This window comes from Taudactylus pleione, unplaced genomic scaffold, assembly GCF_031769625.1.
Source record: "Taudactylus pleione unplaced genomic scaffold, aTauple2 ptg000760l, whole genome shotgun sequence".
In the NCBI taxonomy this organism is placed as follows: Eukaryota; Metazoa; Chordata; class Amphibia; order Anura; family Myobatrachidae; genus Taudactylus; species Taudactylus pleione.
In genome coordinates, this window is record NW_028285162.1 from 2,983,534 (window position 1) to 3,009,071 (window position 25,538).

The following is a 25,538-nucleotide window of genomic DNA, read 5'->3' on the forward strand; positions in this document are numbered from 1 at the left end:
ACGAAAAGGCGTCTCTGGTGGATGCTCTGTCCGTCCGGTGGACGTTCCGGTTCGCTTATCTGTTTCCTCCGTTTTCCATTCTTCCGCGGCTAATCCGGAAATTCAAACAGGAAGGAGGGACGGGACGCTTCTGTTGATAGCTCCCGCATGGCCCAGACGGCACTGGTTCTCAGTCCTTCAGGGTCTGTCCGTGGACAGTCCTCTGCGGTTGCCGCTACGACCGGACCTTCTGTCACAGGGTCCCTGTCTTCACCCGGACCTGACTCGGCTGTCTTTGACGGCGTGGCTGTTGAGACGGCCATGTTAAGGTCCAGGGGGTTTTCCAGCTCTATAGTGCGAACCATGCTAAGAGCTCGGAAACAGTCTTCCGCGAGAATATACCATCGTGTGTGGCATACGTTCTTCCAGTGGTGTCGACCAAGAGGTTATGCACCTCGGGAATTTCGTCTGTCTAGAGTGCTAGCCTTCCTACAAGCGGGACTGGACCATGGGCTTCGCCTTGCTTCTTTGAAGGTGCAGGTTTCTGCCCTGTCTGTCTGGTTCCATCGTAGGATTGCTACAATCCCTGATGTGCGCACCTTTATGCAAGGTGTTCTGCTAATTCAGCCGCCTTTTGTTCCACCTGTGGCGCCTTGGGACTTGGCTGTGGTCCTGAGGGCTCTCCAGGGACCGCTGTTTGAACCACTGGGCTCAGTGGATCTTAAATGGCTAACAGCTAAGACTGTTTTCCTTCTGGCCACAGCTTCGGCCAGTCGTATTTCTGATTTAGGGCTCTCTCTTGTGGACGCCCTTTCTTGATTTTTCATGGGAACAGGGCAGTGCTGCGCACTCGTCCTGAATTTCTTCCCAAAGTTGTTTCCCAGTTTCATATTAACGAAGAAATCGTTGTGCCGGCTTTTAACTTACCTCGCCTTTCAGTGGGTGAGGCCACTTTGGATGTTGTGCGGACCTTAAGGACTTTTATGTTGACCGCACTTCTTCATTTAGGAAGTCGGATGCCTTGTTTGTCCTCTATGGCTTCCGTAAAAAGGGTTGGCCTGCTTCACAGCAAACTTTGGCAGCTTGGATCCGTATGGCGATTTCAGAAGCTTATCTTCATGAAGGCCTGCCGGTTCCACCTTCTGTGAGGGCTCATTACACTAGGTCTGTGGGTCCTTCGTGGGCAGCTCGACGTGGTGCTTCTGCAGTCCAGATCTGCAAGGCGGCCACGTGGTCTTCTGTCCATACTTTTGTGAGGTATTACGCGTTTGACACCTTTGCCTCTCAGGATGCTTCCTTCGGGCGGCGGATTCTCCTTTCAGCACAGGAGCGTCCCCACCCTTAAAGGATACTGCTTTGGGACATCCCCAAGGTATCCTGTGGATACCGTATGGACCCTGAAGTAGAAAATATGAGATATGGTAAGAACTTACCTTTGTTATCTCTATTTCTACGAAGTCCATAGGGTTCCACAGGACTCCCGCCCTGTCGCACCTGTGCTGCAGATGGGCTTTGCTCTGGTCACCGGTTTTTCTGTCTCCCTCTGGTGAGAATGTGATTCTTGTGTGTGTCCTGATCTTTTTTCTCTCTCTTCCTTCTCCTCCTCCGGCCTATGGCTTGGTACGTAACTGAGATGCCTTGGCTCGGGGGCGGGGTATAGGAGGGGGACCCTAGTGCATCCTGGGAGGCTGAAAACTTATCTCTATGGTGCCCAATGCCTGACGTCATCACCTATACCCCAAGGTATCCTGTGGAACCCTATGGACTTCGTAGAAGTAGAGATAACAAAGGTAAGTTCTTACCATATCTCATATTTTTTATTATTAATTTTAATTTATTTATAGCTTCCCCCAAGCTTAAAGCAGATGCAGATGGCTGCATCTGTCAGCCTGCTACATGAATGCATCAGGAGACCCGCCACCACTATTATAGAGTGAGTGTCCTGGTCCCAGGCACCCTGACACTGGTTTAGGGAAGGGACATGCCGCAGCCTAATATAGAGGCTCTGTCAATGTCACCTTGACCACCGCAGACTTGATGCTGGCAGCAGGTAAGTACGGCCTCTTCCTCTGAGTAGCAAGGGACTAAGATGAATAATACCTGCGGTACCTCAACCTCCTCTCCCTCAGCTCTTCCCAAACTCTCTAAGGGAGACTTGAAAGTGTTGCTATTGCTGAGCTTGCAGACTGTACGGAGCCTCCTGTGCAGTGTGTGTGTGAGAGGCTTTTCCGGGGCAGCGTTTTACAGCGGGGGAGAGAGAAGCTGATGGCAGCGCTGCTCGTAACAGCGCTCAGCTAACCATCAGCGGCGCTTATACAGTGCAGTTTTACTGGCCGGCAGCCAGGGAAGCCATTGTAAATGGCGCGGGACGCCGATACCAGCGGAGGAAGAATGGGGCGGAGCTTCCATAGCATGCCTCGGCAGTGTACAGACACCGAGGCAGCCTTTAGGGGTTAATGCCGGGGCTCTGTTCGCGGCGCTAAGGGGGCGGGGCTTAGGTCCGGCAGCTATTTCCTCTCCGGGGAGTAGGAGCAGGCGCTGCCTTTTTCATAGCTTCTCCCTCAGTTAGCGCACACTACAGCACCCTTTGAGTCACATCACTCCTTATAGCATGCATGCCCTCCCACTATGTAGGCGCTCATTGCTTGCTGTAATTACCTTTTTTTTTATTTGGAGCCAGGTCTATTCAGCATTATTAGGAGTCCTGCTGACTCTGCACCCACTATGTATAGAAATTAGTGCTACAGCTTCACTGCAATTCTGTCACAGGGTCTCCTTCCTGTGACAGGTGGCTAATTGTCTATATATGTATACCTATACAGTGCGTCCGGAAAGTATTCACAACGCTTCACTTTTTCCACATTTTGTTATGTTACAGCCATATTTCAAAATGGAATAAATTAATTTTTGCCCTCAAAATTTTACACACTATACCCCATAATGACAGCGTGTAAAAAAATAAATAAAAAAATTTAGATTTTTGCAAATTTAATAAAAAACAAAACAAAACAAAAAAAACACTAGAGCTGGCCACACACTAGACCAGTCATTCCCAACCTCTGTCCTCAAGGCACACTAACAGTCCTGGTTTTAGTGATAGTCATGCTGCAGCACAGATGGTTAAATCAAATTAACTGGGATACTAATTAAGTCACCTGTGCTTAAGTATGGCTATCCTTAAAAACAGGACTGTTAGTGTGCCTTGAGGACCGTGGTTGGGAACCCCTGCACTAGACCAACTTACAGCCAACTAGTTTTTTGGAATGAAAATCTGGTAAGGTATGAAGGCATATGACAATCAGCAATTTACTCCCAAACCCTGGAAAATGGACAAAAACTGTTGTTTGAACAAATTGTTTAGATCAAACATTTAACAAACTTTTCTGACCGACCATTTTCATCTGTTTTCTGGCATTTAGGAGAAAATTGCTAATCATCATTTACTCCCATACGTTACCAGATTTTCATTCCAACCAGACAACTTGTTGGATGGTTGGATGAAAGTTGGTCTAGTGTGTGGCCAGCTTTAGAAATCACATGTACATAAGTATTCACGACCTTTGCCATGAAGCTCAAAATTGAACTCAGGTGCATCCTGTTTCCACTGATCATCCTTCAGATGTTCCTACAGCTTAATTGGAGTCCACCTGTGGTAAAATCAGTTGATTGGTCATGATTTTGAAAGGCATACACCTGTCTATATAAGGTCCAACACTTGACAGTGCATGTCAGAGCACAAACCAAGCATGTAGTCCAAGGAATTGTCTGTAGACCTCCGAGACAGGATTGTCTTGAGGCACAAATCTAGGGAAGGGTACAGAAATATATCTGCTGCTTTGAAGGTCCCAATGAGCACAGAGTCCTCAATCATCCGTAAATGGAAGAAGTTCGGAACCACCAGGACTCCTCCTAGAGTTGGCCGGCCGTCTAAACTGAGCGTCGGGGGGAGAAAGGCCCTAGTCAGGGAGGTGACCAAGAACCCGATGTTCACTCTGTCAGAGCTACAGCATTCCTCTGTGGAGAGAGAAGAACCTTCCAGAAGGACAACCATCTCTGCAGCAATTCACCAATCAGGCCTGTATGGTAGAGTGGCCAGACGGAAACCACATCTTAGTAAAAAGCACATGGCACCCCGCCTGGAGTTTTCCAAAATGCACCTGAAGGACTCTCAGACAATGAGAGACAAAGATGGAACTCTCTGGTGTGAATGTCAGGTGTTATGTTTGGAGCAAACCAGGCACCGCTCATCACCAGGCCAATACCATCCCTACAACAAAGCATGGTGGTGGCAGCATCATGCTGTGGGGATGTTTTTCAGCGGCAGGAACTAAGAGACTAGTCAGGATAGAGCAAAAGATGAATGCAGCAATGTACAGACACATCCTGGATGAAAACCTGATCCAGAGAGATCTTGACCTCAGACTGGGGCGACTGTTCATCTTTCAGCAGGACAATGACCTAAGCACACAGCCAAGATATCAAAGGAGTGGCTTCAGGAAAACTCTGTGAATGTCCTTGAGTGGCCCAGCAAGAGTCCAGACTTGAATCCAATTGAACATCTCTGGAGAGATCTGAAAATGGCTGTGCACTGCCGCTTCCCATCCAACCTGATGGAGCTTGAGAGGTGCTGCAAAGAGTAATGGGCGAAACTGCCCAAAGATGGGTGTGCCAAGCTTGTGGCATCATATTCAAAAAGACTTGATTCTGTAATTGCTGCCAAAGGAGCATCAACAAGTATTGAGCAAAGGTTGTGAATACTTGCATCCATGTGATTTTAGTTTTGTTTATATTTTTTTATTCAATTAGCAAAAATTGCTAAAAAATTTTTTACACGTTGTCATTATGGGGTATTGTGTGTATAATTTTGATGACAAAAATGAATTTATTCCATTTTGAAATAAGGCTGTAACATAACAAAATGTGGAAAAAGTGAAACGTTGCCAATACTTTCCAGATGCAGTGTATATTATAGTCTGTAGCCTGTTTTAATTATCTGCTGCTACCCATGGATAACCCTGCTCACTCTGCTGTAGCAGTCTACCTGCTTACTTAGTTAGACCATCATGGCCCGAACTGTGTAGAGTTTGTATTTTTCAGATGCAGAAGTCTTTATAGAAATTGGCTCTGCCTCATCTCTGTTATACTGTAGTTAGTATAGTATATGCTAAGATAGCTCAGTCTATATTTCGGTAGTTCCTATATGGAGATGGAGTCTGTGGTTCAGTCCCACAGCTAACTTGTTTACAACGTTATATAGCAGAAAAGTACTTATTTTCTGCCTGTTAATAAACTGTTATATTGTGACAACTTAATCTGACAATTGACTATCTCAAGTTTCTGCAGGAGTCAGTTTGATTAGATCACAGGTTCTCAAACACGGTCCTCAGGACCCCAAACAGTGCATGTTTTCCATGTCTCCTCACAGAATCACAAGTGAATTAATTAGCTCCACCTGTTGATCTTTAAAATGTGTCAGTGAGTAATGAACACACCTGCTGGGTGACCTGCAAAACGTGACCTGTGTGGGGTCCTGAGGACCGAGTTTGAGAACCATTGGATTAGATAATTAATCAGTACTCACTAATGTTATTGAAGAGGCAACGCAGTTGGTGAGGTGGTTGGCGGTGCTGCCTTGCAGCACTGAGGTTGTGGATTCAGTTCTCACTGTGACCCCCCCTGTACACATCAAGGGACCCGCTCCCACTATGCCGCAGCCTAATACAGAGGCTGTGTCCATGTCACTTTGCCCTCCGTATGCTCTGCAGATTGTTGCGTAATCTTATCGGTTTGGCCTTGAATGTCTGTGTCTAATATGCTTGTATAAGTTACAACATAATACAGCATGTTCATGCATATGATGGGGTGGGTTCTCGTACCACCTCTGTATGTGATGTGTTTGTGTATATATGTGTGTGTATATATGTGTGTGTGTGTGTATGTATATATATATATATATATATATATATATATATATATATATATATATATATATATATATATATATATAAATAATCTCTAAGTAATTGTTCTTGGCTTATCAGTTAAATATCTGATATGCTTTCTATCACAGGCATTGTGGCCCTTTGACCAGCTCACAGTAAACACGAACAGATCCCCGATCAATAAGTAGGCATTGCTGGGGTTGTCATTCACAAGCAGGAGCAAATGACTCTGCGGTTAAGGTGTCTGACTTCAATACAACAAACCATGGGTTCATCCCAGCTATGACACTGTTTTCGGGTTAACAATAATAATAACTCAGCTTTACAATCTACGGTAACCTGACAACCTCAACAGGTCCCATTTGGGGTGGTCCTCAAGGCTCCCCAACAGTTCAGGTTTTAGAGAGATCCATGGTTGAGCACAGTTGACTTAATTAGTACCTCAGTCAATTTGATTTAACCACCTGTGCTCAACCATGGATATCTCTAAAACCTGAACTGTTGGGGTAATACAGTAATATCAAGTTTGGGAACCTCTGCACTAGAGGTAATTTTTACCAAGCTTTCGCTTGGCAGATATTTAAAAAATAAAAAAATCATAGATGTATCTATTCTTTCATCCTCGTTTGGTTGGGATCCCTAGTACCCAAGTTTTTCAGGTCATTCCAGACATTTGATTGTCTGAAATATTGGTATAACAATGCTTTGCTTCTAGTGAGTAAATACATCATTAGGTTTCTACTATGATTGGCCTACCTCTCCTAACACACAGCATATGTCAGGGACCATTCTCCTGTATATCATTTTTGTTTATATCCATCCCAATACTAAACAATATGGTCTGGTTTCTCCCCTGAACCAGTTCCTTAGACTGAGTTGTTCTTCTCCACCCACGTGAGTAATTCTAGTTTTGCGCTGTTATCATTCTGGGAGTCATAGACTGCGGTTTCTTGGTGTGACCACAAATGTCTCCATTGACAACTCTGCTAGTTTTTTTTTTACACAGGGCCAGGCCTTTACTGACGCAGCTCCAGTCTAAAGCCCAGGTTGTAAACGTATGGTATCAGACGTCCTACAGAAACTGCTGGTACTCTATCTGCGGGTCAGTGAAAGTCCACAAAGAGACCAGGTGTTCCCTGGTCGCTCACCTATAAAGGGCTTCCTCCAAATAGCCCCGTGGGTCAGAGGTTAAGGTGACTGCTTACCAGAGCCGCCACCTTGGGTTCGATTCCCATTAAGGCAAGGGGCAATAAGCAAGGTGATTTAATAATCCATATTCTTTTCTAGGCAGGCGCTTTGGTCTCATATGCAATTATAAGAATGACAAGCTCACTGTGCATCTGCACGTTCTGACATAATGTCTGTACTGGCAGCCATCTGTCCTTATAGGGTACTTCCTATATTCACTGTTTCCTTCTATGTGGACCGCTGCTAGACGTACCTGAGTGAAAGCCTTACCTCTGCTTCGCACTGGCCTAGTATACATAAACTTCTAAATTAGTTTATTTGTTTTTGTCTAAGGCTGGTGCTCTGTCTAGGTCAGATAGACCTGGTCTGCCAATCCTTATTGTACTAATTGCTTTCTGAAATGCACATATGTCCATGGTTTTCACTAATCCGTTTCCCTACGGCTAGAGCGATACGTCTTGGCTAACATACTCTAGAGCACAGGTTCTCAAACTCGGTCCTCAGGATCCCAAAGAGTGCATGTTTTGCAGGTATCCTCACAGAATCACTAGAAACAATTAGCTCCACCTGTGGATCTTTTAAATGTGTAGAGTAGTGACTACACCTGTGCCCAGCTAGGTAACCTGGAAAATATGAACTGTGTGGGGTCTTGAGGACCGAGTTTGAGACCACTGCTCTAGAGGTTATGGGTTGTTCTGGCGAATCATTTTATAGTCGATGGTTGCATCACGATGCAACGCTACTGGAACTCAGTTAAAATTTTTCAAGTTTTTCTGTACGCTTTCCTTCTCCAAGGTCGGTTTATTCGAATCCAGTCGGACTACGCCACTGCCGTCGGGTACATAATTTTCCAATGGAGGACGAGCAATCGCAGGGCCTTGCGTGAGGCGAGGCAGGGAGCATTATATGGTCGACAGAATTCCCAGTTGTTGGCAATCTAGAGGTATCTTCCAGGAGTGGAAGCCTAGGAGGACCTTCATCGTGGAGACTGAGACCCTCTGCTGGGGGTGGGTGTGGGGTGTGGTTCCGTTCCCAACCACTTCTCAGCAGGCGGGGCAGGTCATCATATGGAATCCATGAGGGGAGGGGGGGGGGAGGAAGCCATTCACACTTCTGAGTTTAAAGTGCCAGGCTCCACTCTACCACTGTCTATACCCCCAGCGTCTTAAGCTCCAGTGTCCCCTGTGGACTTGGAGAAATGTATTTGACTGTAAGTACCAAAATCCTGTTTTTCCAGAGCGGGTGAATATAAACAATAGAAAAACTGGACACATCTCAAAGACAATTGCAAACTTCTCTATTTGTGACTTGCACAAACCTTGTATCAAACCTTTCTAAATGTATCAAACCTTTCTAAAGAGAGCAAATGCCCATAGCAAACCAATCCGCTTTTAGCTATCATTTATCTAGTACATTCTGTAACATGATAGCTAGGAAATGATTGAACATAACATTGCTGAAAATGAGTGGTCCCTATCCAACACTTTGATGTTCAACATGGGCTATGTACCAGGAGGAGAATCTTACAGGGAACAGCTTTATATTATCTTTTGGATTATGTGCAAGCATTTAAACAAGCCCTAAAGTGTATATGGATTATGGCATGAGCCTCCATTGTGATAAAAAGCCATTCTTATGCTGCTGCAGTGTGAGACAGTATGATATAGTAGATAGACAGTGGATTATATTTCACCCCTGGAGGGGGAGGATGAAAAATATAAATGTGATTTATCTGCATTGTGGAAAATACATCTTTAGGACTATTCCCAACATGCAGAAACATGGGTTACTGGAAGGGATGGAAAGGTGCTGGCACTTATACAAACTATAACTTTAAGACGGATGTTCTTCCCCTCTGCAATCCCTGATCTTCAGGGTTTAAATGCCCATGAGAGCTGGGCTCCCTTCTTTACTTAGATTTTGTTTTATTTGTACTTTTTCTGTTTATTTTTTGTGAGGGATTTTTGCTGAAACTAGCAGCACACATCAGGCAGCTGAGTGGTGCAAGAAGGGAGTTTTCAGCCTATACACTGCATGGCTGCCGGGCTTGCTATAGATTGCACTCTAGACCTGATTCAGAGCCGCACGCTCTGACAGAGCGCTCGCTCTGAATCAGGGCCGTCCCTCTAAATTTAAGAGCGGCCTCCTGGCCGCTCGCATAGCTGTGGGTGACCACTCACAACTAGAGCGAGCGGCCAAAATGATGGTCGCGATGGTCAAGACCATCGCGACCATCGGGCTTGCGACGAGACCCTTGCGTTAGGGTCTCGTTGCCGCAAGCCCTGGAGTGCTTTTGACTCTGTCAGAGCCAAAAGCACTCCTACTGATATCACTTGTGATGTCATGGGAACGCCTCCGTCTGGGCAGCCACGACCCCGACACGCCTACCAAAGGGGGCATGCTGTCACTCACCATCGACAGCATGCCCCCTTTGGTGCGAGACCCGGAGCGACGGCTTGGCCGTCGTTATTCGGGTCTCGCGCATGCGCACGACGGAGCCGCCTCTGTCGTGCGCATGTGCACTTGGCCAACATCGATCGCTTGCGAGCACTCAGCGCTCGCGAGTGGGTCTGAATTAGGCCCTCTGTTCACTGTCCCAGTTCTCCTGTTTGTGTCCCTTCCTGGACCCGCAGCCGGCTGATGCTGCGGCCCTTTTAGAGGGTGTCGGTGACTGTGCCGACCAAGTATGGCAGACTGCATTTTGCTGGGTTTTTCCCATGGCTAACCTCTTCGAGGAGGAGCTTGCTTGTGGACAGGCAGCCTGGGAAGCGAAGTTCACAGTGGTGTTTGTGCCAGGAGTGGGGGGAGAGAGCCCTGGGGGAGGAGAGGAGCTGGCTGCATTGTTCTGGTTTCCCTGCTGTATGTTATGCAGAGCAATACCAGTATCTGTGGTGTTGCAATGTTTTCTGCATACCAGCAACTGTCTGTGTTGTTGCAGTGTACTCTGCATAACAGCACCTGCCTGTATTATTGTACCTGTCTGTGTTATTGCACGGACATCCCACATTCTCTGGGACTCGTTCCCGACAGAGTGTTTATAATCAGTCTTGTCTGGTGTGGTTTTTCTGCGCTCTTAACCTTCCATAAACCAGGTGGAAAAAAAAATCAACATGGCGAACCATGTGGGGTATCTCATACCCTATGCTTTACTTCACCATTAGTACAGGTTGAATCTCCCATATCCAAATATTCTGAAATACGGAATATTCCGAAATGCGGAACTTTTTTAGCATGACTGAGAAAATTAAACCTTTTGATTTTTGATGGTTCAATGTACACAAACTTTGTCTAAGGCACAAATTATTGAAAATATTGTATAAAATTACATTTAGGCTGTGTGTATAGGAAACATAAAATGTATTTCATGTATGTAGACAAAATTTGTTTGAGCCACAAAATTATTGAAAATATTATATAAAATTACCTGCGGGCTGTGTGTATAAGGTGTATATAACACATAAATGCATTCTGTGTGTATGTTTGGGTCCTATTCCCAAGATATTTCATGATGGTATACATTTATTCCAAAATACGAAATATTCCGTTATCCAAAATACCTCTGGTCCCAAGCATTTTGGATATCGGAGACTCAACCTGTATACTAATTAATTCCGACTGTCATAAAATTTGATTCTTGTCCCTTTAAGCAATAAAAATAAAACAAAAATAATAGAAAGGGAATAAACTCTTTAAGAATCTTCTTTTAAAACAAGAAAACAAAAATAAAACTTAAGTTTAGTTCGTAAAAAAAAAAAAAAGTCTTCTAGTAACCACTTTTTGCAAAAGATCTTTGGAACACGTTTGAATCTCAATTGTTAGTAAAAATTAAACTTATGAACAATAAGAAATAATCAAAATAAACTTGGTCAACTCAGTCTTTAATGAGATCACTCTTGGCCGACATCAAGGCAGGTGCTGAACCAGGTGGGGTATGAGATCCCCACACGCTCTTTACGCAAATATACTTGCTGCGCTAGTGGTCATCGCACTAAACCGCTGACATCTCCACAAACTGGCAACATCTCAACTCCAGCTACATGAAACAGCAACTTGCGCGCAGTATTTTTTACAAACTTATAGGGGTTTAAATCTTGCTGGGGCATGTCACAACCCCACCTAGTTCTCCAGAGGTTAATAAGGCAGGATTTAGTTTGTGTCACAACTGTATACAGTGATCCTTTCTTCCACTCTGAGTTCACTCACGTGCAGAGGATATAAATAATCTGACTGAATTGAGCCACTGCTATTCCTCCTTAGTGAGTGTGTAGCCATTTTGCTTTGGTCACAGTTCTGTACCTTTTACTGAGGGATTTTTAAAAGATGATGTAGTCTCTTAGGATGTCACGGGCTGTCTCTCTAATTGTGCTTTTACCTTTCTCCTATGTAGGCATGTGTTATCCTCTACCCGCGGGTAATCTGATGGCCAGTGTTATCCTAAAGAACTTGTTGAACGGCATTCTCTGCCTGCTGTACTCTGTCAGTACAAGTGGGGAAATTATTCAAGTGATCATGGTGGATTCCGCCATGCTTCCTTAGAGAGTTGTCTTTAACATTGCCACAGAAGTCCCAAGTAAATACATTTTCATGGATACCATTTAGATGTCCTTCTGTTTGGACAGTCTCTATCACCTATTGGGCATGTTTTTATTTGTAACTTTCACTCCATTGCTGGAAGTCCATGTTTCAAATTCTCAAATGAAAGGACAAGCATGGGTGAGGCTTTCTTTAATTTTTTTGGGGCCTACCTGGGTGTGACTGTAGGTGTCTTATGTGGAGGAACCTGGTGGAACAGGACCCTGGGTTCAGGTGCCCCGAGGTTTGGCCCGCTTTTTTCCTGACAGGTCAGCGATTCCTGCTTCAGCATTGCTTCATAGGGTTCTACTCAGCCCACTGTTTGTCTTGGGGCAGGAAGACTAGCCGTCCCCAGAGCTGTACTTCAGTTCGGCTTTTCTCTGTGCCCCTGAGATGGTGTTTCAAGGCTTATAGTACCTATGCAGTTTCTGCAGCTGGGGCCAGCACTGCAGTTGGGTTTGCCTTGGACATGCCATGGATCATTTTCAAAGTGGCCTATTTTACTGTGGACTGGTTTGATCCATGTCCACATCTTTTGTGCTGTAGCCCAAACTGTTCACTATTGTCTTCCTTAGGGGATCATTGTTCCTGGGCTATGCATACTTTAGCACTTTTCCCTAGGCCTAGGCAGACTTATCTTGGTTGTCATATCTGAACCTTGGTTTGGGAGTTTCCTCCTAAGTTGGGTGGGGGGGGGGCTAGGTTAGGGTTCTGTATGGTAATCCCTGTGGTGGTCTTGAGTTTTCAGTGGCAGTCGGGATGCCACAATACTTCTGCTGTTGTGGTCTACCTCCTGCATAGTGGATCCGATTTGGCTGTGGCAGGGCGACTGCATCTCAGTCGTCCCTGTTTGCAGGAATCTAAGGATTGTAATTGTGTTCTTTAGGGACTCTAACCTGTTTGCTGCTGCTCTGTTCATTGTGGATTTTTCCAGGAGACCCATGGGTTTTGACATGAGGGCCCTGGGACGTCTCTTGCATCAAGGCTTCTGGGTGGCCTTTCAGCAGGGCTGCTCAACAGAGAGTTAGGGTCTATCACTGTTGGAATGGCAGTTTCTTCATTGGGCCATGTCAGTGCCGTTCATTCTGGGCTTCCTCTGCATACTTGTTCCCTTTTGTGACCTTGCTTTTTTGTGGCACACCCTGTTGGCTCCACTCTTCTTACAATGGTTGGATTTCTGGGGGTTTTCATCAGCTACAGGGATGGTAGCTGTCCTTCTGGTGTCCTTTCTCCTAGTTCAGTCTACGGGCTGCTATTTGTTGAGACTGGTAGCGCTAGCCTTTGTTTAGCTGGTCATCCAGGACGGCTGGTTGTCCCTGATTTTGTTCTGGAGCCCACAATGTGGTCTGGCAGGCCCGTTTTGTATTCGTTCATCACTTTCTCTGCCACTCTCTAGGTTGCCTTAGTACAGAGCCAGATCCAAGTGTGGTGTGTGTTTCTGGAGTGGGAGTCTCTGCTACTTTTTAAGATTTGCTTCCAACTTTGGGTGTATTGGTGGTCTAGATGGCACTTTTGACCAGGTACTCTCTTTTATTAGAGTTTGGATTTTTCTCTTTTCCCTTTTTGGAGGGAGTCCATGTCCTCTGACTGCAATATGTTGTCCAATAGGAGCCGCTGACATTTGTCGACTGAGAGGAATGGGAGATTTGATTAGTCTGTTTGCTTTCCCACTATCCGGCTAATAGTACTGGAGGCGGCACACTATCTGTTTCTTCCGTTGCCGGATCCCGTTGCAGTCATTGTGCTTGCTGGAAACTCAAGGAGCCACTCTGTCTCCAAGCTATTTGGCTGCTGAAATCCGAGACAATACCGGTCTCCTCTATTGCCAGGTCCCCCTGCAGTCAGTGTGCAACATGGAGAACTTCAAGAGCCGCTCTGTTGCCTACCCTTATGCTGGGTGACTTCAGCAGTCGAGGTCCAGACACTGACACCATCTGCCACCACATTCCTCTTTGCATGCAGAGGATACTCTAGCCAGGCGGTGAGTTTTCAGTAGTGACACTAATACCAGTCCCAGGTGGGAAACCTTGTAACACTTTGAGACATTGCGATAAACACTGTTCTGAGGCATCTCTACCAGGCATATATTGTACTGATTTTTACTATTGAGAACAGTTATCCAATCAATTTTTAAAGCATCTGGAATATACTGTATCAGTGGCAAATATATATATATTTTTTCCTAATACCAGAACTGATTTTAGTATTCCTCTCATGATATCCTACAGTATGTATAACAACTGTGGAATTCTCTACTAAGACCACAAACCTATTATTAATTTTACTAATTATAGAGTGTTTTGTTATTGTGGCATAAGACAGCAGAATATAATTTAATTTATTTTATTTAGTCACTGTGGACCTATGTTTTATGTATTGAAAAAAGCTCTAAAAAAGTGTCTTAGTGTCATTTCTCCCTGTGTGTGTTATTGTTATTTGTGATAAATTGTTTGTTATAAGAGAAGCCTTTTCTGTGGACTATATCTATGAATGGATTGTATTTTGCTTATGGTGATCCTCACAGGTGCAATCTAATATAGTTTGCATATTGGTTCTTCCTTTTTGTATGACCAACTGGCAAGTGGTCTTTGAGATTGCTGCAGGTGAGATCTTACCTTTAATAAATTTATTCTGTTATAAGCACCTGTACTAAGGGTATTTTCTAATACCCTTATTGTGTGTCAATAGGAGCCAGTTGTCCAATAGAGGATCCTTGACGGCTCAGTGTGTGTGTATCATCAGCTTATGCTGTACATGGTCTGGGTCCAAGTCACATTAGATTGCATGCGTGTGCAGCTTTTGGGACTCCCTGATTTCTCATTCTCAGGGAGCATATTCTGACCTGTCGGTTTATGTTCCTTGCTCTTAGCAGTGGACTGCTTGCAACCCATTTCTTTTATTTCTTTGTAGAGATGGTAGTTTGGGCTTGTTCAAGGTACTGTTTGCTTTGCCATTGCGTTAGATGCGGAGTGCTGAATCTGGGGGGAGGGGGGTGGGTTTCTAGCTTCTCAGATTGGTTAACTCCTTTTTAGAGCTTTTTCAGTCAAGGGACTGCACTGTTTTCTTAGGCATTTTGTGTGGTGGTTACTGGTTTGGTTCATTGATCTTGATTCACCGACGGGGGATTTCTGGGCTCTCAACCGTATTTCTTCTATGGTTGTGTCGAGTGCCTTTTCCTGCTGGGTTTTTGGTGGTAGTGCAAGCTTTGTGGCTGATCCTTCATTCATAATTTGTCTATGCATATGTGTCTGGCATCCATATTTTCTTTCGTGTCTGGGATCAGACTGGTTTGTTTTCCGCTTCTATTAGGCTCCCTCTATGCAATGCGTATTTTTTTTTTTCTTTTTTGCTTGGGAGCAGCTGTGCAGGTAGCGGACTCTGTCCATATGATCACCACCTTTTCTTGGTTTCCGGTGTTCTCATCCAAGGATGCTAGCTTCAGCTGGACTATTGTTGCGTTTAGGTTGACTGAGCTAATCCTCCCCTCAGGACGACTTTTGAGCATCCTATGGTGAGCAATGTCCCCCAGATTGGATGAATGAAAAAATTAGATTTTTGTACTTATCACTTAAATCCGTATTTCTGAATCCATCTGGGGGACACTGCATTCCCAACATTCTTGTTTTTTGACTGTTTTGCTATTTACATTCATTCTGTTGTTGGTTTAGGGCTTCTTTTAAAGTTGAACTAAAGGGGGTTGCAGAGGGGAGGAGCTTTTGTCTTTAAGTGATTGTATTATGTGCCAGCTCCTTTCAGCCTCTTCCAGGGAATCGGTATGAAATATTCCCGGCAGCACCTGGCCGACAACAGCAGAGTTCCCGGCAGCGGAAGCCCAACAGCACTGGAAATCCCAATCGTGGAAAGGTAAGTACTAACTAACCTAACCTAACCCTCCTTAGGGATGCCTAACCCTAACCTCCCCCCCAAGTGCCTAACCCTAACCTCCCCTTCCCCGCTGCCTCAACCTAAGTCCGCCGGGGGGAGGCCTAACTCTAAGTCCCCCCCGGGGGTGCCTAACCCTAACTCCCCCATGTCTGCTTGCGGCGCCCAGTATCCCTTCAATCGGGATGCCGGGCGCCAGTCTCCCGGCGTCGGGGAAATGTCAGGCGTCTACATCTACACGCCCGGCATTTCATCCCTCGCCGGGATATGACAGTCGGGAAGCCAGCTGCCGGTATTAAGGCAGCCGGCTTCCCGATTGTATACCTCTTCCAGCAGCTCATGGTGAGCAGCGTCCTCCAGATAGATTCGGAGAAAAGGGTTTATCGGTAAGTACTAAAAATTCAATTTTCATATGTGTAGCCTGGGTGGCTATGCTTAAGTCTCATGTCGGGAGAGGGGTTATACTATAAAGTACTCGGGGTATTTAAATGATCATTAAACCCCCAGATTTATAGTTTCATATGTAAGACATGAAGGTTATATGGCTGATTTATAGAGTTGGTATCAAGTCAGAAAAAGCAAGTAACTTTGCACCTGGAATAAACCATGTTGCAATTCAAGCTGTGCAAATAATTATTATTATTTTTTATTTTTTTTATTTATGTATGCAGGTTAAATATTGGTTGCAGGGCAAATTTTATTTTTACACTGCAATATAGATTTGAGTGTAGTCAAGTCTATATATCTCTGTACATTTTACATCTGCCGCACCTGCAGTGCAATATGGTTTTGCCAAGGTGCAAAGAAACGTGCTTGTTTTTGTCTTAATTCCAACTCTGAATCAGCCCTTATATGCACTGCTCGTCTTGTATTTCTACTGCATCTCTGATAAAATGGAAATCAGGATTAAGCAGATGCTCCTTCTTTATAGTCAACTATACGAACATTTTACATATTTAAGGCACTGGCTAATAGGATTTGATACAGCCAGAGATGTTTGAATAAGACTATTGTATATCAGTACTATGCTTGCTGTGGCATTACTGGTTTATTTATGAATCTGAAAAGCTGCAGGTTGTATGCATGCATTACTATTCACTTAAAAACTAGCCAGCCCTCCTAGTCTGTCCCGAAGAATACAAAAGGCAGCACCATGGACAGCTATATGGGGTGTGCGAGTTAGTACACAGGTTTTAGAAGTCAACAGTTTTCACTGTAGCATTTATAACAATAAAAATAAGCACTTACCACTCTGTGTAAGGGGTCCCTGTCTTGCTCTTGTGTTTAACCCCTTTGATGGGGAGGATGACTGGGGCTCGTCATCCGCGTATACTATTAAAACTGTGAATTGCTAGTCCCACCTGTCATCTACAAAGTTCACAGCAAGTTACCTTCTCCTTAACAGCACTAATCAACGGTGGAGAGTACCGAGCATCAGCAGGGCCGCCCTGGAGAAGTGACATCTTTCAAACGATGTGCCCCCACATCGGTGCCATCACCAGGCAATACCACTGCACTACAAAAAAAATCATGAAGTCCAGAAATGGGGGAAGATCCCCCCCCCAACCTGCCATCCTTAAAATTAGGGGTACTCATTTTAGAAAGAGGTGAGTCCCCTCTTTCAAATGATATGTACCCTAAGTACTTATGATCACTGGACAATGTTACCTTGCGCTATAGAAAACTTATATTTCTTTTTCCTGCACTAGGGGGCACGGGGATGACATTTGTATAGCCTGGAGAGGAGAGTCTGGGCACTAAATAGTTAATGATATTACCCACAAGCCCATGCTCCTCTCCTCTATTCCCCGACCCCAGCTTAGAGGCCATCAGCTTGAGTTTGGTACTGGCAGGAGCTGGGCACCATTTTCATTGGGGACTGTGTTAGATGGTTACCCCCGCATTTTAGCCCCTCCCCGAACCCTGGGGTGCGCTTTTCCTTCACTGCCAGTAAGCCCCAGGCAGATCCTCCCCTCCCCCTCCTAGATGCTGGTCGACTGTTTTACCACAATGCCTGCCTCAGCGTTGGAGATGGAAGCAGGACTCCAGTCTCCCCTCATAGCTTGCTCCCAGCAACTAGATTATTTGCTCCTTCCTGCTACTTTAGGCTGGTTTGTTGAGCTCCTTAGCCCACATTCTGCATACAGTGGTCTGTGTGTTACCTTTGTCCCTGTACCTGCTAGTATATGACACTACCTAAAGACCCCTTTTTACTTTACACCTCACTTATTATTTTGGAGTGTAGAGATTTCTGCGACTCTCAGGATGTCCAGAAATAAGACTACTAAGGTAGGCACTACAGTATCGCGCACTTGTAAAAAGTTTGTCGTTTTTCCTCAGGATCCGGAGTACGACTGCCTGTGTGTTAGTTGCTTTGGGGCCCTACAACAGCTGAATTTGCCCATGGATTCTAGCCAAGAACTGGCATGGGTGTCAAAGATAATTCGGGTAATGTCACAGTTTGTAGACTGCGTGACAGTTCCAGTGCCACCTGTCACTGTGCCACAGCTTCCAATGGCAGAGCCACCCTGGATGCAGACTTTTGCTCAGTCCAGGGGTTGGCTCAGCTGTCCATGTCTTTTCAGCAAATGCTTGATATGGATAGGGCTCCTAGACGTTGGCCTGCTCCACGCGAAAGCTCCACTTTATCACGGCGGTTTGGAATCAGAGGGTGAGGCTAGTGCTACTATTACCTCAGATGTGGAGACGTCTTCTGTCCCAGAGGAGGCTGTCTTCCCAGTAGAGGCTCCCATCAATACAGTAAATTATTTTCTACTAGTGGAGGAACTTCCTAGATCCAAGGCACCTGTTTTTAAGAGACAGAAAAAGACAGTGGCGGAATTTCCGTCTTCAGCAAAGCTAGAAGACCTCCTGGCGGAGGCGTGGAACCTAGTAGACACTTTCAGGTTTCCAAGCCTATTGCTACTTTCTTCTTCAGGGTCCAAAGGATCTACCTTGGGGTATGTAGTTGGAGTGATCCATTGCACCAAACTGCTTACAGCTTTGAAGCTCCCAGCATGCACAGGTCCTCCTCCCTATATACCCCGCCCCCAGCCACAGGCATTTAGTTTTTTGGTTTGGTGCGTAGCAAGTATCGTCTGTCGCCGGGGACGGGTAGTAGACGCACTAGGAGCGTCTACTACTGTGAAGCCAGCGTACCCGTGCTGTCAAAATCCCCTGGCCGCTCCTCCCCCAACCCAGACGAAACTTCCTGTTGCGGATTTCCGCGTCTGGTTTGTTACCACCTCATGTGTGAGACGCTCACAGTCCACCTTGGGTGCGCTGCTGAAAGCTGTTGGTTTCAGAGGTTAGGTCTGTCTCCCTGTATACCTCTACCTTGGGTCAGGTATATAGCACTCTATCCTACCAATACCCCTGAGGGGACTGGTCAGTTGATTCAGAGTCTATTTGCATTAGCATTTGATTATATTTATGCATTGTTTGTGACTGTGATACTAGCTGCTGTATTTATACTGCCTTTTTGTTTTCAAAACTGTCGGTGTATATCCCGTACATCATAGGGATATATATCTAAGAGGTATCTCGGGCTGGTGCCCATTTACTATCATTCAAGTACAAATGGAGGATATCTTGATCGGACTAGTGGGTAACAGACATAATAGAAAAGGGTTACTGTCAGTCTTGCGGTTACACCACTGGAAAAGATTTTTTGCAAAAAAGATGGCCAAACGACAGACAAAAATTTCTCAAGTTAGGTCAGGCAATAAAGGTTCTTCAAGATTCAAAGGTAATCCTCCCAGTACCAAAATATCAAAGAAAAATTGGGTTTTAGTCCAATTTGTTTTTAAACCAGATGACCATTTTAAAATTGAAGTATTTAAACACAAAACTGAGGATAGACAAACTCAGAATGGAGTCCATAAGGTCAGCCATGAATGGAAAAGGAGATGAGGAGGATGGGACTAAAGATGATTCCTTATTTAGATTATATAGTGTTCAAAGCAGATTCAGAGTTTACATTTCAGGCGAACCTTTTAAGGGCACTATAAATCTTACAGCGACACAGCTGGGTTATCAATTGCAAAAAATCCAAGTTGGTTCCCAGTCTTCAGATGGAATTTTGGGCCTCAGGTTCAATACAGAATTGGCGAGTTTTTCTACCAGAATAAAACCTCAGAGATATTCAAAATCTAGTTAAAAAGATTTTAGAGCTCAGAAACTCATCAGTTCTCTGTTCTATGAAACTACTAGGGAAGATCGTTTTTTACATTCAAAGCAATCCAGTTTGCAAGCTTGCATTTCAGGATGTTTCAGTTTAACATTCTAAGCAGTTGGTCAGGGTCCAATCATCAACTATCAAATCAATTACCATTCCCCCAGAGACAAGAAAACCTAGACCAATGCACCTTGGGAGGGCATACACCATACTCTGCTGTGGATACATTTTGTGGATAGAAAGGAGAGACAGTCAGTTGTGATATAAATGTATGTTTTATGATGATAAAATAAACATTTCCCAAGTCACAATCTTGCTCCACGGGAGGTTTCTGTCCTCCCTCAGCTCGCCTTAAGACACCTGCGTTACGGTTTGACAGGTAAGAAACATTACTAGTGACCCCTTGCTTGGCCATTACTTGCTGACAATTGCCATCAGTGATGTCACCAACTTCCCCACAGTCGCATGTGATAGAAGAGCTAGCCATCCACCGTGCAAACTAGGGGCCTGATTCAGAGATGGACGCAATTCCGATTTTTACGCAGATCGAGCGATTGTTTGCCATTGCGTATGCGTGAAAGCCGCACTGTGCATGTGTAGGGATTGGTTTGCATTTATGGTTGCATAGAGGACCCATTTGTAAAGTATTGACAGTCAGTATTTAGGGGAGGTAACTGGGGATGACTAGGCAAACGCAGGTGTATCTGATCGTTTGAACGCCGTTTTATGGGCCTGCATAAATTAGGCATTGCGATCTTTTTGCAGCATGAGAGCTCTGTGTGTCAGGAAAGCTGCCGAGTCTGTGGCTGGTCAGACTTTCCGCATATGAAGCATGGCTGCCTGCTGTGCGTCGATGGTACTGATGTTTACACTGTTGTACGGATATGAGAAGGCAACAGTGGGCTTCCCTATGCTTGACTGTGCTTTGGAAAGCATTAACATATTTTAGCAACTGCCAACCATGAGACATGCAGTTGCGTTTGCATTACCGTCCGTCTCTGAATCAAGCCCAAAATGAGGAATCAGCTGTTAGTGAAATTCAGTGGTACACTACTGTGATTTACAGTTCTGCCGTTGGTGACAATTGGCTGTTAGTGAAATTCAGTGGTACACTACTGTGATGCATAGTTCTGCCGTGGGTGACTATTGCCTGTTAGTGAAATTTAGTGGTACACTACTGTGATTTATAGTTCTGCCGTGGGTGACTATTGGCTGGTAGTGAAATGTAGTGCTACACTATTGTAGTTTATAGCTCTGCCATGGGTGACTATTGGCTGGTAGTGAAATGTAGTGGTACACTACTGTGATGCATAGTTCTGCCGTGGGTGACTATTGCCTGTTAGTGAAATGTAGTGGTACACTACTGTGATTTATAGTTCTGCCGTGGGTGACTATTGGCTGGTAGTGAAATGTAGTGCTACACTATTGTAGTTTATAGCTCTGCCGTGGGTGACTATTGCCTGTTAGTGAAATGCAGTGGTACACTAGTGTGATTTATAGTTCTGCCGTGGGTGACTATTGGCTGGTAGTGAAATGTAATGCTACACTATTGTGATGCATAGTTGGCAGTATCTCACAACTTAAAATGTAACTACAACTTTAGTTACAGCTGCATGAATTCCTGCTACTGTAGCAACAGAATGGGTCAAGTTTTTAAGTGGTTGGAATGGAAGTTATATTTTATTGGCTGTTTGGATTGATTTTTGTTTAATTGGCATTCATTTCTTTGTTTGTTTGGTTTTTTTTTTTTTTCTGCGATCAGTTTTTTTTAATTATTTTTATATTGATCAACATAGTTAATCTGTTATATTCACACTCATCTGCGCTTTGTTTCGATACATGTTTCAAAATGTGCCTGTGATATTATGTAGCGAACAGACGGTTGGTTATGTAATATATGTTTTTCTTTAGGTATTGAGATATTGCCGAGGTGGGGATCCTTTGTGGATTTCACTCCAAAATGTCCCAGAAAAAGATGATATCCCTAACTGTACCTGTGGAGTCAAAAGGCTATTTGAATTCCAGGTAATAAAGCAAAACTCACCTTGTGTTTGGATATTTGTATATATTACACAGCTCTTTTATAGAAAATATTTCAGTCATTCACATCAGTGGAGCTTATAAGCTATATTCCCTACCATATATACAGACTAGGGTTAATTATTCTGTCAGAAGCTAATTAATATACGTATGTTTTTGGAGTGTTAGAGGAAATCCACTGTCGAAGTCGAATAATTGCATGCGACCGCAATTCAGCTGTTATCGGATGATTTGGTCGTCTGCTGTCTGATTTATGTTGGTACAATCCATGACGCACCATTGCGTGCGCACGCACCCAGTGTGCGCACGTATCCACACATTCGCACAACACTAAATAGCAAATAATATACAACACTCACACTGACAAACACAATATTCATGCAGGGTTTAGTTAGTAATGAGAAACAGCTTCTGTATACATGTCTGAGAAAAGTAATTGAAAAAAAAAATACACCAGTATACTTTGAGCGTTTTACATATAAATTGAGAAGCCCGCAATACAGACAAGTATGGCTGTGGCAATTGAAATATAACCCAGACACTGATATGCACAATTGAATTTGTCTGAATGAGAAGTTAGAAACAATGGTTGGAGGTTTGCTTAAGAAGTACTGACAAGTGTATTCTAAATAGGCAGAGGAAAACCTTTGAATTAGCCATCAGACGAAGTGGCAATGGCAGTCAGCTGGGGGTCTCCACCCTGCTTGAAAGTGAACCTCACTGCTTGTAACACCTTGCACTGTAGTTTTAAAATATGTTAGAAAGGCATAATATATATATTAAATCCATCATAAATACACTGAATTGCATAACACACACACATAGACATACATGCATACACACATTAAATAAAACATATAAATATATCAAAACACAAACGCACCACACATATTAGCGAAACTATGCAATATTCTTACACTTACACATTGCACACTTACATAAAAAGGTTACCTAGCATTAAAGTTAATATTCAAGGTTTATTCATTATTAATTATGTAATGAAGCGACTGTATTTAAGGTCTCAGGTTTAGTACATGATAAGCAGACCGTGTTTGGTGCTATTGTAAACCACTGTTTATTTGCAGACTTCCGGTTCCATCGGCAAGGAGATCGCAGCAGGCATTCGCAAGATATGAATTATAGGTTAGAATGTATCTCTGTATGTAGTGTCTATTGATTAGTTAAAACGGACACAAAGAAGATATTGGAGGTTGAACTATTACAATAGAAACTGACCTATGAACTGCATTGTAACAGGAGAACCAGGAAGAAGAACCAATGGGATTATGCCAACTTGTTCTATTGTATTGCCTAGCTCTGCAAGGGTTTATATGCAAGCTCCCTGAACCTGCTAGTCAGTCCTTTCTGTTGACGGAGGCTTTACCTTTGATGCCGGAAATCTGGATCCAGAACGCCTGCGTAATGTATTGATTGTACCTTGTTTATGTATAATCTTTTGCACTAATTGTATTTAGATCACATCGTGTAACTATCTGCTTTTTGGTGAATAATATCTTTTGGTGCTTCAGAACCACAATCCAAGTCTGGAAAACAATTATTTCTTGTGCGACCTATAATGCTATTTAGCGACATTTAGAGTGTATAGATAGGTAGGAATCAATAGATGGGGGCTCATAGTGAAATCACGCTACCATTCACACGGTAACACGGTTATCGATCTCGGCAAAAGGGTGGAGGCGCCATATGCAGAAAAGAACGCATTGTGCCTTCGAATACCTGCCACTTTGTTGCTGAGAGACCGCTATCCGTTATTGTGTGAGTTCAAGGAGCGCTGATTAGAATCCAGGGACAAGGGAGAAAAAACTTTGTTTTCCTTCATTGATAAAATTTAATGTTAAAAGGGGAAGTCGCACAATAGTGTAAGGGTAATAATACGTTTTGTGTAGAGGTCGCATTATTGTGTATGTGACTAGTCGCACAATATTGTATATGTATTTCCTGGATTGCTGCCGTGTGTTTAAACTAAGCCGTTGAGATTGCATTGTGATATTGATAGCGCGATAGCATTGTTTTAAAGATTTTAATCGGTGCTGCCATATCTGGGAAAACTTATTTTTCTGTGCAGGAAAAGGTGTGCAACAGTGAACGTGTGTTGGTAGGGGTAACATGTTCCCTAGCTAGGGGTATCATAGGACCCTTAGGGGCTAGGCGCCTGGTGTCTGCTTAGTGGCTCGGTAGTAGATACCGAAGTCTATACACACAGCAGGTGTAGTTGTTGTTTTGTGTTAGGCATCGGCTCTCAGTGTGATCGCAGCATCCAGTGATCAATTAGGGTTATTGGGCATTGTGATTGAACCACACAGTTGTGGTATATTGTGATTGTGAACTGGGTAGTGGTGGACGAAATCACTGAAAAGGGTAAGTGTTATTGGAATGCTTAAATTCTAGCAGTGCAAAGTACTCAAAAAGGGCTTAGGTGCGTGGAAGCAGCCTGGTTGTTCTTCCATAGTTGTGTGGGCGCAACCTGTTAATATCGTACACAGGTAAGTGGAAGTAGCCTTGGCATTCTTTCACCGATTTAAATCTCTATTGAAAAGTTTAGTGTAATTTTCCCAAGATGGGAGCCAAGTAAACCGTAGAGATGTTAGCTGATGGCTGATGTACTGCTCTTGGAAGCGCCGATTGGTTCGGCACGACATATTATGCATACTAAGTACGGTGCGTATGCAACTATGTACTGTGATGTAGTGTTCCCTCTAACTCCGGCGGCAGGCAGGGTGCCGGAGCTAGAGAGGGCAATCTTGTGCCCGCGCCAAAGGTGCGCCCGAGAAGGGGGAGTGGTTATGAAAAGGGGGCGTGTCTATAAGACGCGTCCCCTTTTCGTCCTACTTGGGGGCGTGCCCGGCGCTTACGGACATGCCGGGCAGCCCTCAAGCGCTGCAGAAAGGGAGAATAGATTCCGGGCGCATGCGCCCGGCGTCTATTGCCCGGTGGTGACCGGATCACCGCATGTTTGTCCACCCGCTGCGTCCTGCGGGTGAGAACGGCTCCCGTAGGCTGTTAGGGCAGGGTGCTTTTTGCCCTCCTCCTGGAGGGCAGGGTGCTTTTTGCCCTCCAGAAGGAGGGCAGGGTGCTTTTTGCCCTCCAGAAGGAGGGCAGGGCGCCGCGCCCCACTAAAACAGCCTCGCGGGAACGCTAGTGATGTATGGTTTAAAATGACAAGAATGAGTGTGAAACAGTTTCCCAGAATTGGCAGCTTTGATAAGGAGGTATTGAACAATGTCCGAGATAGCATCTGTATGGTGCACTCTCGAAAGAAAAAGATAAAGTATAACGATTGTTTAAAGTGGTAGCACGAGTGGGATACGTGGCTTAGGGGTGTGCATGCGACACAAACCAGCATTGCGTGCACGATGCAGGACAGTGCGCACACAGTGCTAAGCAACGTTGTGTGCGCACCGCGAAATAGCACACACAGCAAGATAGCGTAACGGAAGGTAATGTCAGTAGTTCACGCGCATCACCTCCGACCTATGCGGATGGAGGGTAAAGGTAGTCAATCTCAAAAATCATTGCTAAAAAATTCGTAATAAGTAACTTCTACCCTGATTTAAGTCACCCACAGGAAAATGTAATTATAGATGATGATGAATCCACCGTAAATTCAGCCATTGCCCAAGATGTTAATCTGCAACCAGCAGGGGCAGCAGTGGAGAGTGTGGCAGGAGGGGGAATATTATTAGCACTTAAAGAGTAAGTCCACCAATAAATAAAAAAAAAAAGTTTTAAGTCACCTC

At 44.4% G+C, this 25,538-nt stretch overlaps 1 protein-coding gene across 1 annotated transcript in view; it reads left to right on the forward strand.

Moving 5' to 3' along the window:
- PDCD2 (programmed cell death 2) overlaps nucleotides 1-25,538 on the forward strand; it is a 53,553-nt gene that overhangs the window by 19,975 nt on the left and 8,040 nt on the right. The window contains exon 5 of the mRNA XM_088457408.1: nucleotides 21,652-21,765. Within this exon, the coding sequence (XP_088313534.1) occupies nucleotides 21,652-21,765 (114 nt within the window). The remainder of the gene's footprint in view (nucleotides 1-21,651; nucleotides 21,766-25,538) is intronic.